Source organism: Varanus komodoensis, unplaced genomic scaffold (assembly GCF_004798865.1).
Source record: "Varanus komodoensis strain SLA01 unplaced genomic scaffold, ASM479886v1 scaffold13_1, whole genome shotgun sequence".
NCBI classification, from domain to species: domain Eukaryota; kingdom Metazoa; phylum Chordata; class Lepidosauria; order Squamata; family Varanidae; genus Varanus; species Varanus komodoensis.
This window is the reverse complement of record NW_025335408.1, coordinates 7,290,862-7,304,595: the sequence shown is the minus strand read 5'-3', so window position 1 is coordinate 7,304,595 and position 13,734 is coordinate 7,290,862. Positions and strand designations below refer to the sequence as shown.

Sequence of the window (13,734 nt, the reverse complement as noted above, 5' to 3'; positions counted from 1 at the left end):
ATCTAAAAAAAATCAGAAAAACTAGACCTAATTAAACCAGGTGACCATGTTGATGCCAGGTGGGCATCGATGAGGGGATCACCATTCCATAATTTGAGTGGGACTACCACAGAGGAGGCCCTTCTTGTTATTCTTTCCAGGACTCCCTTGGAGTTGTCAGTCAGAGGAAGCCACAGATGTAGGTTGTAGTGACCAGATAGAGGTGTTCCATCAGGTATTGGAATCCCAAGCCATGTAGGGCTTCCTAGGCTAAAACCAGAATTGAACGGAGTTCAGAAACATATAGGCAGCCAATAAAAGTGAACCAGAATTGCTGTTATATGTTTGGACAATTTGGCCCAAGTTATTATTCTGCCTGGTACATTTTGCACAAGCTGCAGCTTCTGAACAGTCTTCAAGGGCAGCCCCATGCAGGATGCATTGCAGTACTCTAATTTAGAAAGGGTCGGAGCTTAAAATGCTGAAATTAGGCTGTTCCTCTCCAGATAGTGGTGTCACTGGGTTACCAGCTGAAGCTGATAGTAAGTACTCTGTGCTACCTAGGCCACCTGAGCTTAAAGTTATAGAGATGGATCAAGGAGCACCCCTAGGTTATGAACCTGCTCTTTCAATGGGAATGCAACTCCATCCAAAACAGTACTTACAAGGTGTACTGGATTTTTGGTAACATCCATCTGATTACAAGTGAAGAAGTAAAAATGGATAAACATCAAAACAGGTATAAAAAATGAGCAAAAGGCAGCAAGCAGCCACTTAGTCCCAGAGCAAATCCATAGAACATGAACAGCTCCTAAGAGAAGAACAGTGCATGCATTTGCAGCCTCTCTCCACAGGGCATCGGAACTGCAACATTTTGCTCGCTGCATTGAAAACTGCCGCTGACACTCATATGACAGGTACAAGACTGGTCTCAGCCTATTCTCTGCCTGGTGGCTTGTAACAAATTTCAATAAATGCTGGCCAGCAGCCTTCAAGGGCCTATGCAAGCCATCAAAGTATACAAAAGCCCTGAGCAAGTCCTATCTTGGCTCGACACAAATCAATCTATTCCTGCAGTAGTGGAAATACTGCTTGTCTTTACAGGCAGTAACTTTCTGCAGGTTACAAAGTCTATAAAATTGAATTGGAAGTGTTTTCCTCCCCTTAGCAGAAGGCTTTGTCACAAATGTTTTCTGCTTGTGTTAGCTTTTGAAAAATAAATTTAAAGCAACATTGCTAAGAAAGTCAGGCCTAAAAGATAAGCATCCTTGGGACTGTTATGGTCTATGGGGAATGTGCCCTATATTTCAGATTCTGTTTTAATTTTTCCTTAATTTTTAAATTCTTCCTGTTTGCCAAAATGTTACAGCTTTCCTAAAGGAAAAAGTATACATCTGGTCACACATAGCTCAATAAGTTCACTATGCATATATTGCTATTATCCCAGTTATTCCTCTCTCTTCTTGTAACCTTGGCTAATTTGATCCATTGTGGCAAGAATGGGGTAAGCTTGAAATAACCAACAGAGGAAAGTGCTTGGTCTGCAACTATACTTGATTCTGTCTTGCTGCTCTGAGAGAAAACATTACTTGGGTTTAGGGTTTGTAATGGGGTAGAGATCAGGAATAGCTCTACCACTAGCTTTGCTCCAAACACAAACCAGCTTTACCTTTAGTTCCTTGCAGCTGTATATATGGGTGCAATTTCTAAGATATACTGATCTGGTTTTGTTCTCAGCATACATTAGGAAAGCTGCAAAGGCTATTCTGAGAATCTTACCAATGGTGCACAGTGGCATCCTTTATACAACTGCCACAACCACAAACAAGCCAATGAGTTTACCTCAGCTGAGATTTGGACTACAGGTTTCTCTTGAATACTCCTTAGGGTTGTGTTCCGGGGAACACAGGCAAGTAATTAAGCCATCTCTAGCTTTGATGCTGTTGCAGTGCTTCCAGTATCCACAACCTGGATACATGGGGGTGATTCACTTCACTTTAACTGCTGGTGACCCGCACAGGGAATAGCAATCATCCCTGGACTTCCATGGAGATTCTTATAAAGAGTTGTCTTACCCTGAGATGGTGATCCAGAGCTCACTGGTAGAACTAAGGACCAGTTATATTTTCATTACTGGATCTTGAATCCACACTAACTGTTTGAATTTGTAGTCATGGCACCTGCTGTACAATAACGAAGTAGGCCTCTTTGATAACACTGGGATTAATTACTTCAATTACTTCCCCAAAGAACTGTTACAGTAGGATAAAATCATTAATAAGGAGTAAAGTAATCTGCTGAGAATTTGCTACCACACATGTTCATTTATCTCAACAGGCCAGATGTATTATTTTTATTAATTGCTCTGCACAAGACATAGATTTCCGACAGAGGAGTAAAAAGAGAAAGAGTGGTCCTTGATAGCATAAAAGGCTGAAAGTTCACAGCATGCTTAGTTATGGGAAATCCATAACAAGAACTTGTTGTTGTCAAGATTAGAAACAAAAGCCTGTCCTTAGCAAAAGACATACTAGCAAAAGAAATTCATCCAGCAAAACTTTAATTAAGCCTGAGGACTGCTAATATTAATCTGAAGTATGTTTCTTAAGACAGGCTTATTTTGAGAAACTAGCTACAGGGTACTAAAGTGTTGCAAAAAGGAAGTATTGCAATATTCTTGTATTGAAGGCGGCCATGTATTAATTAACATAACAAAGGACAGTTAGAAACCAACTGGAAACTATAAGATACCACACATCCAGCCAGTATTAAATGCAGAACTGGGTGCATTCAGGCTTAATATAGCAGGAAGGGAGGCATACATTTATTTTACAATGGAAGAAGGTATCAGGAAACAGAAGAGAGCTCTGCTTACCCTGGTTCCTTAGTAATAGAGGCTGTTAGGGCTTACATATAACAAGGCATAATGTTATATTTATATAACCAAGACCACATAAGACAGGTGAGAAACTTGTACTCTCCAGATGTTTTTGCCTATAAGTCCCATCAGCCCTGGCTATCATAGCAAAACTGAAGGCAGTCGTGCAAAATATCTGGAAAGCCACAAGTGGTTCAAGCCTGATTTGAGATTAAAATGGATATTACTGTGTTACTGAAAAGGACTGAGCTAGGTTGTTTTACTAACATTGATGACTTCCTGAGATAAACACCTGAGATGTCTCTCAGGTAACATTTTTTCAGTGTTTACAGTTGTCTTCTGTAGTGCTCAACTCACTCCAGATTGACATACCTGAATGAACTCTATTTCCATAGATTTCTTCATGGTAGATTACCAACTTGGCTGTTACCAGCCCAAAACCATTTTACTAGCCCATCTGTCCATACCAATCTGTTGAGCCATGTCTAGCTCTAACCAAAACCAAAAATACCAGAATATAGGCAAGACGTGCCTCCTTACAAACCTGTATAAATTGCACAAAGTTCCAGAAATTCTTGGCATGCACACAAAATGCACTCTTCACCAACTTGTAGCCCTCTAGAATGTTGGGGTTTCAGCTCCCACCAGGCAGCATGACCAATGTCATCTAAAACCTCTGGAAGCTGAAGAAGGTAAAATAATGATATAAATAACCCTTTCAAACAAGAAACTATTGATTATCTGCCAGTGACTGACCCTCTAAAATAGACCATTCTTCTAGTTTGTTTCAGCAAACAGACTGAGGGTACAATCTAACAGGATGCTAAAGCACAATGCTAGTGACTTTCAATAGTTTTCTCAGAGTTTTCAAAATGCAGTGTATTTTGTATGTTAATACTGGTAAAGGGACTGGGTTGTCATGCTTCTATCAAGAGAAGCAAAGAGAGATGTGATCTTATTAATGTTTCACGGGCAAGTTTCTGCAAATGAATTTCAGAACCGCTAGTGTTTCCATGTTACGTGAAGAGAGAAAATGAAATGACAAGGTACAGTGCAAGATGAATGGGAAGATTCTTATTTTGTGTAATAATTTTAACCAGGCTTGATGTGCCTGGAAAGTAAAATGTGTAGTTTTAAAGCATTTTTCTTTAAAAAACACTTTTCTTTAGATGTCTCTTCTGAGGAAGCTGTCTTTAAAATTACCAGGTTATTTAGCTAATTATATATTGTATCTGAAGAATTCATTTTTCAGGGCTTGTTGATCATTTTTTAACAAGACAGCTGCTAATGTAATTAAAATTAAAAGAAATAACTGGGTAGGTGACAAAAGGTGCCTAATTATCAAAGGCTCCCATCTCCCCACTTCAAGCATAACTAATTCCCTATCAAGGAGAATGTCCATGTGGAAAAGAAGTGTGCAGACTGCTTGTCCCACAGGTGCACCCAAAAGTGAGCAAGCCATGGTTGTCCCTGGGGCACATGTGGCTTTCAGCCGCTGTCTGTATGACTTGTAGTCCTAAGCAGCCCCATTCCTTATTTCTTGATATAGGGTATGTCAGGTGCCTGCTATGTCCCGGCTAATGCGGATATAACAAAGTCACAATCAAATGCACACTAGACTGTCAGCACAAATTACCATTGATGCAAAAGCTAGCTTAGCTAAACCAACAGCTGTACTCACATCACTAGAACTTGTGTCAGCTTACCCATCACTGGTAACGAACTGCACCAACAACCCTGCATTACCAGTGCAAGACCATTCTAGAGACATGCAGAATCAGACCTATCTAGTCCAGTAGTCTGATCACACGTGGCCAACCAGCCACCTGTGGACAGTCCACATGTGCTTGTGGACATGAGTGCAAAAGCATCCTCCCACTCCTGTGCAGCATCTGATACTGGAAGTAATAGACAGCCCCCATGATGAGTAGCCATTGGTACCCATATCTTCTGTACCTAATCTACCCCAGCTATAGCTGTTAAAGTTATCCCAGTTAAAGCTATCCCTGCATCATGCAGTAATGAATTATATCATTTTATAATGTGCTGTTTGAATAAGCAAACAGTTGTCATAAGTTTTCTATCATCCAGCTTTATGGAATGTTCCCACCTTCTAAAGTTATATGAATGGTAGCAAAACACCTCCCTCACCACTTTCTGCATTATCTATCATTCTGAACATCTTTATCACGCTCTCACTTTCCCTTTTTTTCCTAAGCAAAGGTGCTCCCATTGTTGTAAGCTTTGCTCATATGAAAGTTGCTCCAGCTCCTTGATCATTTAATGATGTCATCCTCCTAACCATACCACCTAAAGTGGACAGTGTACAAGCAGGTTGTCAGTATGCTCCTAATGCCACCTAGTTTTGTTCCCTTACCTCCTTGCAATTATGCTACTGCAAAAAATCACTAATCTTATTATTTTGTTCTGCCAGCATAAGGCTGTGACCTAGCACCAGAGGGAGTTAGGAAGAACCTTATCCTGTCCAATGGGGAAATGACGCGATAAAAGCATGCTGTATTCATCCAATGCTGATCCCGTCCTATAGTGGAAAAAAAATACTATGACCTTTCTTTAAGAGTTTCCAAATAGCTTGGCTTAAGCCATCACTAAATACAGCGATCATTGACTAAGCTGAATAAGGACAACAACCTGGCAAACTTATTAACCAATTGGGAATATTGTTTTTATTTTACTTTTAAATGAATAGGTATTCAGACTTCTGCTTGAATTAACCTTCAACTTGTTTTTTCCCTTTTGTCTAGGTGAAATGAGAAATGATTTGTATATCACAATAGAAAGGGGAGAATTTGAAAAAGGAGGAAAAAGTGTGGCCAGGAATGTGGAAGTGACAATGTACATTGTGGACTCTGGTGGCCAAATTTTAAAGGTAACTTCCATCCATCCTTTCCCCTTAGATTTGTCTATAATCTGTTTTATTCCACATAAGTAGGCCTTTTGACCACAGATAGATCTGTACACTAGGAATTCACAGGGTAAAAATAACAGCAACATCAGCCATGCTAAATTGCTACTACTAAATAGGCATGCACAGGTCATGCAGCCAAGCTAAACACAACCTATGAATTACATATTATGGACTGCAGGTGCATTATTCTCCCATTTTTACAGTTTTATGCAAGCAGAAACAGTGAGGAACTTGTTGAGCCTGCAACAAAGTCATATCTGGTCAGCTATGTGAAGGCTGGTAAGATACCAGCTTTTACCAGCCTGGCTCAGATTCATAATGGGATATAGTTTAAGCTCAACTGTTGACAGATCCAACCCAATTGGAAATAAACATACTTGGATTTAAACAATTTTATTTGATGCAATGCTCTCTGTGGCAATATAAGCCAGGAATGAACAACATGTATCCTCTTGGGTATATGTGACCACCCTAGACTTAAAAAAACAACACCACCATTTTGAATCTCCCCAGTATTCTCAACTTGTAGCATAAAATCAGCTGTGGGGTGGGAGGAAGTTTTCAGAATATCCTGATATTTTAAAGACAGTTGTTTTAACAGTCTCAGTTATAACCCTACAAGATTTCTTGAAGAAAGTGGAATACATTCCTGCCATTTCCACAGCATATTAAGTGACTGACTAAAGGGCTCCACTTAAGCTCTGAGCCTGGGGGAAATATGGCAGAAGTTTGTGTGGCTGATCTGGTATACAAGCTATTAACCAGCTCACAGATGCACCATTTAACCAGCCTCAGTCTTAGGGACTTTTTTCATGTGGCTGCAGAAGGCTAAGGGCATGCTACTGTGCGTGTTTAGACAGAAATCAGTCCCAGCACATGCATAAGTCTCAATCTAAGTCTCTGAAATGCAAAATAATTGCATCTCTTATCAGGACTAGCTGTTGGGCTGCCTGTTCTCTCTCCTCTTGAGCTTTTGGGAAATGTATGATGAAAGTGGAAACATAAATTCAAATAGGATTCCTAAGAGAACAAATGTCATAGAAGCAAAAAGTAATCAGGCCTGCAGAAGTACTTGAACTTGGGACCTAAGCCTTTCCCTTTCCCTTTCTTTGCCACTAAAGAAAGCTGCCCTGGGAAAGAAACTTCTGTGCAAGAATAGGTTGGTGCATCAGGTGATACCACTGGCTGTAATCAGATATTCTATTCATGCTTCTTCCTGAATTGAGCCACTTACTGGGCTGTCCTTGCTCATCCTTGTGTCACAGGCAGCCTCAGTAGGCTGTAATCTTGCCCCACCACTGGAGACAGGAGTTTAGTCTGACAAAGGTCTACAAAAGACAAGGGTTGGATCTAGTTGATTATCCCCGCAGTGGAGGCCCTCCCAGTAGAGACACCAAGAAATGAAAGTGGGAAAGTGGTATTTGCAAATCCCTGTTTTCAGACTTTTGCACCATCTTATATGCCAGTGATGGTGAACCTTTAGAGACCGAGTGCCCAAACTGGAACCCAGAACCCACTTATTTATCACAAAGTGCAGGCACTGCAATAAAATCTGAATACTGAGGTTTTAGTTTAGGAAAAAAAAACTACTCATACATTAACATTTTTTGTCTTAAAAGAAAAACACAATAACAGAGAGAAGGAGCCATATTCATGTTTAGCACCCTCAAGTCTGGGGACACTGGGCTTGCTTGCGCCTGGGCGCGGGCACTCCCTCCATCCCTCCCTCTCTCCTCACCCCCAGACCAGCCACTGGGAATGCCGCAGGAGCTTCAGCGGTGCTTGGAAGTTTACCGGAGGGGAGGAATGTGGGGAGACCTAAACTAAAGGTGAAGAGAGACTATCACTGATTCCTTCCACACTTCTGTTGGGATCTTCCTCGAGGTGCCCCCACAGTGCTGCCAAGCCTTGGCGAGTGGAGTCGGGTGGCGAGGGGGGTCCCCGCCACACGCCCGCTCCTCTCGCTTCACAGTAGTTCCAGCCTCCGCTTTTCCTTGTTTTGGCCTCCCTCCCCAGGAAGCGCGATATCATCCCAGGTGCTTTCTCTCTCCTCCTCCTCGCTTCAGCTGCTGCTCCTCTGCCTTGACCCTGACGCTCGCTCCCTTCGCCCAGCTTCCCTCACCCCTGCGGCCACTGGTGCTGGAGCCTGACCCGGGAGCGGGTGTGCGGGCAGATGGACACGCGACTGCCTGGCTGTGCCTGTGGCTACTGAGTCAGCAGGGTCTCACCACTGTGCTAGAAGGGTGGCTTGGCCAGCCACTCACATGCTGCAGACTGGGAGGAGGAGGAGGAGGGTGCTGTCGCCAGCGCTTGGTAGGCCTGCTCGCAGCTCATCTACTCCCTACCTGGGGCACCCGCCGTGGCTGTTGCGCCTGCCTCTGACCACCTGTTCGATGCTGCCAATCACGACAATTCGTGGCTAATGAGTGACGTTGTTGCCTGGCACCATTACTCTTTCTGAATATGTGCATGGCTGCTGGGGTGATGCTGGGGCAACTTGGCTCACGTGCCAACAGAGAGGGCTCTGCATGCCCGCTGTGGCACATGTGTCTTAGGTTCATCATCACTGTTCTATGCTGTTCCAAAGTGTATCCTGATCTTTACAGAACTGTAGGGAGAAGGGCGCTGATGAGACAAGAGGGGTAAAAAGAAAATTGCTTTCTTTCCATTATCAGGGGCTGAATTTTATCCATTGGCGACTCTAACCCAGAGATTTCCCCAACCAATCAGCATCAGAGGCAATGCAAAACATACTTTACTTTTTAAAAAGCTGCATATTTACTGTGTGTGCAAGCATGTGTTTCTATGAATCCTTCTTTTCATTATTGCCATTTTGACTGTGGAATAATGCCTTTAATTGGTGTGCTTTCTTTGTTAGGATTTTATTTCCTTTGGCTCCGGAGAGCTACCATCCACTGAATTCCACTCCTTTGTGCTGTATCACAACAACAGTCCCAGGTGGGCTGAGCTGCTGAAACTTCCCATTCCTGTGGATAAATTCAGGGGAGCACACCTTCGCTTTGAATTCCGACACTGTTCCAGTAAGACCTGTTCATGAATGGCCATGCTTTAGAATTTCATTAGAAGTTCAATAGAGCTATCTCAGAGATTTTAACATCACTGGCATATAGCTGAGCTCCTGGTATTTGCAGACTATGGGGTTGGTAGGGAAGGTTTTTATTCAGAGACCATAATGCAAGCACTGATATCAACAGCCATAATCAGTATCCTGCAACAAGAGATGACTGGGATTCCCTGTAATCCTAAATACCAAATCACAACTTTGCAGCCGTAAATATTTTTCCTCCATTTTCAGTTCTGCTAGTGTTTTTCTTACTGAAATATTTTGAGCTTCTTGAGGGCCTAGATGCCAGTGAAAACCCTGTCAAGCAAAGTAGAGACTAACATCCTTTTTACCTACACAAACTGAGCATGGGGGGGGGGGGGGGGGGATTGGAATGTTCTAGAGAATTCAAGTTTTTTGGGCCATGGGCTTGAATTCTACATATTTATTCCATGCGGTTGGACCAAATAGAGTGAAAAGTAAGTGGCATTATATGAGAACCTCTTGTTTTTTCTTCTTCAAAGAATAAAGTGTTCTCAAAAGATACAATTTACTGTAACAGCAGACTTTAGAGGTCCTTGTCTTCCTTTCCTTTCCCATGCTGGTCCATGGGAGAAAAGTAGGCTGTGGGTACAATTTGCTTCTCCTTTTTAATATCTTGCATCTGTTACTGCCCTGTGAAGTGGCTGAATAGAGATCCCTCTATTAAACAGCTAGAATCACATGTCTGCCTTAGAGAACTCAAAATCTGACTTAGGGCAGTTTTGCTAGCATATAGATTCCATCCATCTATTGTATTTTCTTAAGTTCACAAATAGAGCTATTAGTATATTGCTCTTACACCCTTAGTGTTTTGGTAGGTTATGTTGAGATAATTTTGATTTTGTTCCAGTATAAATGTCTTGAAAAACAAGTGTAAGTATTCTGTTTTGCTTTACATAGTCAGTATAATGCCATAATTTGGATAGTTTAAGGATTGTATTTAGCACAGAAATATGGACATGGGTGTTATGGCTGGTAAAACTGCTGTTAAAATAGCCCCAGAGAGGATACAATTGCTGCTACCAGGAAGCACCCTTTTGTGAATGATTCCTATCCTGGCTGTGATATATAGAACTATTTTCAGTGAGGCTTCTGCCATCACATTGTGAGTCCTCACACTTCTGCCCAATGTTCCCGATAAGGTCTTGTAGTCTTAAATCTAAGTACAATCAGTGGGACCGAATATAGTCCTCTTTATATCCATTTCCACTGCTTTCTAAAGTCACTGTTGTCTGCCAGATTGTGTGCTCTGAGTAATTCTGCATGTTATGACTGCAGTTAGGGATTTCCCCGGGTGAGGGAGTTGTTCTGTGGTGACCTCCTTCAGTGATTGCACTTCGGTTGTTAGCTATGAATGGAGGTCAAGTGGATGTGTGTAACTTTGCATTCATTGAATCTATGCATTCTCATTTCCTGCCCGGAATGTGGTGGATTTTTAATGTATGTGTGTGTTTCAGCAAAAGAAAAAGGGGAGAAGAAGTTGTTTGGTTTTTCTTTCGTCCCTCTGATGCAGGAAAATGGAAGGACGCTGCCAGATGGCACTCATGAGCTCATTGTGCACAAGGTAACTTCTGTCGGAAGCCAGAGAAAGCATGCCTTATTCAGAGAAGCATCCGGATGCCTAGGACTGCCCTTAGATTGAGGCAGAATGAATCAGCTGCAGAATGCTAGACTTGTCATTCTGTAAAATCACTTTCTGCTACATCCTTGCTAACTTACCTTGATTCTTCCGACCTTGCTAGTTATTTTAGTCCAGTACCTTGTGCTGTGAATCATTTTTCTATTGTCTCCTGTGTTTTGCCATTCAGCTGCATTGAGGCAAGTGGCTTGCTGAAATGATGGCCAAATACCCACCCTATTGAAGAGGCTTTTTTTACATGCACAGACATGCACACACATCCCTTGGATTTGCACATATGCACACCCTCACACACAGAAATTAGTCTTTAAGAAATCTTCCTCATGCATTTTCTCCCTTGTGATGCTGCTTTTGCACTGCAGCTTGGCATATCAAGAGCTTTTCAATGCAAGGCTGTTAATTGCCGAATTGACTTTTGGTTTGTTTCAGAATTGAAATCTGAGCTTGGCACAATGAACTTTTCCTTTCCTGCTTTTCTGCTGCCTAACCTCTATGTGGAACTGTGTTATAGCAGAATAATGCAAGCATGCAAGGGAAATAAAAACATTTTCCCCGTTCTAAAATAGCAACCCATTTTCCCCATTCTAAACATGGAAAGATGCTCTGGGGAAAAAAGAGCAGATGCAAAGCTGGTGGATCATAATGTTGCCTAAAGATCCTGTAAATAACTGGAACTATGAGGCCACAGTAAATGCCTTGTGTAGAGAAGCTCCAAGGGTGAAGAATATATTATGATACATAAAGTTTTTGCACTCTCAGAGCTCTGTGAAGGTATAACAGGGTTTTTGAACTCAGGACTGGGCTGCTTGTCCCCATTGGGATTTCATTCAAGTCCTCTGGAATTCATAAGATGGCATCATACCCCTTTTCCCAACTCCCAATTCTTTGATGGTTTCCCAACTTCTGTGCATTTGCTCCATTTGAAAAGGTTGAAATGCCTCTCTTGCATTACCGGCAGTGAGATCTTCAACCTGAATAAGCTGGCATTTTTTTTCCTACCTCTTTGGCTTTCAGCCTTGCTCATAATGAGAAAGAAGTCCTGAGAGCATATCTAAACTAGAATTCGGCTCTCAGGCAGAAAGAGATTTAACACTTTTGAAAAAGAATTAACACTCCATTTAGCTTCCCATATGTCCAACTTAAACCTCAGAATTACTTTCTCAGGGACAGTTAGTAGCTCAACATGTGATTAGCCAAGACAACACCTTGGCTTATCACATTTTTTGAAAAATATAAAGGAAAAATTGAGATGTTGTCAAAATGGCAGACAGACATAAATCTGAGTTATATTCTGCATAGATGCAGCTTTTCCTATGTAGGCTGGGTATACCCATATCTAAAGCAAGGCATAACAATAATGTTCATCTTTTTGGAACAAGTTATGGTATCTGCATAATACCATGAAACTTACTTTTCCCAACCAGGTGTTTGTCCATCAGGTCTTATCAGTCCCTCTCATCATGGTCAGTAGTCAAGAATACTAGTTACTGAGACAGTGTGGTATGGTGGTTAGAGTGTTGGACTGGGGACCTGGGAGATCCAGCTTTTAGTCCCCATCAAGCCATGAAACTCACTGGGTAGAGAAGTCTTTAGCAGAGATCTATGTAAACCATGTGGATTCTTCACAGGATATAAATTTAATGTAGTAATAATAAAATTTCGGTATGGAACCAGATTGAGAAAAGCTGCTATGGGTTCTCTTTTCTTCCAAGTAGCTTGAAGCCTTTCGGTTTAAACCGTATTGTGGTTCTAGTCTTATGCTGTGTACTTTACAGACATGTAACACTTCATTTTATAACTAGATTGCGTTTCCCACAATTGTATATGGTGTCTTCCGTCCTTCCTTCCTTCCTTCCTTCCGTCCTTCCTTCCTTCCTTCCTTCCTTCCTTCCTTCCTTCCTTCCTTCCTTCCTTCCTTCCTATATATTGCATTTTTATACTGCTCAATACCTGAGCCCCTCTAGGAGGTTAACAAAAGTTAGTGCGTGCTTGTGAACGTGTGCGCGCACACACACACACAAACACACATTTAAAACGAGAAAACCACAATAGCAATTGCAAATGAATCAGCATTGAAGCATAGCAGTGGTACAGAAGTTAAAAATGAAGTCAAAAAGTTAAACTGTCAAAATGATGGGAAAATAAAAAGATCTTCAGCAGGTGTCAAAAAGAATACAAAGTAGGTGCCAGACTTGTTTCTTTGGGGAGCTCATTCCATAACCAGGGCACCAGAACCAAAAAGCCCCCCTTCTTGTAGCACCCTGCCTCACTCCCTTTGGAAGGGGCTCCCAGATAATGAAACCCAAATATGACCCCTTGGTTTGAGTATGCACAAATGAGATGGAGCAGTCTTTCAGATAACCTGGCCTCAGGCTGTTAGGACTCTGAATGTTAGTGCTAGCACTTTAAATTTGGCCTGGATTTCAACCGACAGCTAGTATAGCTGGAAAAGGACTGGCATAATATGTTCTCATGTGTCAGTCCCTATTAACAGTCTTATTTCCCTGTTTTGGATCACTTGAAGTTTTTGGACCATTTTCAGAGGCAGCCTCATATACAGTGCATTGTACTAATTCAAATAAGAGCTCACCAAAGCATTTATCCATAAGGAAAGCTGAGCGCCGAAGAATTGAGGCCTTTGAATTGTGGTGCTGGAGGAGACTCCTGCAAGTCCCTTGAACTTCAAGGTGATCATACTGGTCAGTCCTAGAGGAGATCAACCCTGACTGCTCTTTAGAAGGCCAGATACTGAAGATGAAACTCAAATACTTTGGCCACCTAATGAGAAAGAAGGACTCCCTGGAGAAGAACCTAATGCTGGGAACAATTGATGGGAAAAGAAGAAGGGGACCACAGAGAATGAGGTGGCTAGATGGAGTCACTGAAGCAGACTGTGTGAGCTTGAGTGGACTCCGGGGGATGGTGGAGGACAGGAAGGCCTGGAGGAATGTTGTCCATGGGGTTGCGATGGGTTGGACATGACTTTGCGACTAACAACAACAACAACAACAAAGCATTTATAACCATAGCTATTTTAACAGATGGGGTTGTGCACTTATAAATTGTACACATTCTTTACAAGGAATTGACCAAGTTTAAATGTTTATACTTTCTAGTTACATTATTTGATGCATGAAGAATTGCTAATATTTACCATTAATTTCAGTATTTCATGTGTAAAAAATGTTCTACAGAACAGCCTT

General features: G+C 41.9%; 1 protein-coding gene across 6 annotated transcripts in view; it reads left to right on the top strand.

Annotated features, from left to right (window-relative positions):
- DOCK4 (dedicator of cytokinesis 4) overlaps nt 1–13,734 on the top strand; it is a 269,237-nt gene that overhangs the window by 162,792 nt on the left and 92,711 nt on the right. For all 6 annotated transcript variants that reach the window (XM_044422953.1, XM_044422952.1, XM_044422951.1 and 3 more), the window contains exons 14-16: nt 5,623–5,747; nt 8,665–8,827; nt 10,350–10,456. In XM_044422953.1, the coding sequence (XP_044278888.1) occupies nt 5,623–5,747; nt 8,665–8,827; nt 10,350–10,456 (395 nt within the window). The remainder of the gene's footprint in view (nt 1–5,622; nt 5,748–8,664; nt 8,828–10,349; nt 10,457–13,734) is intronic.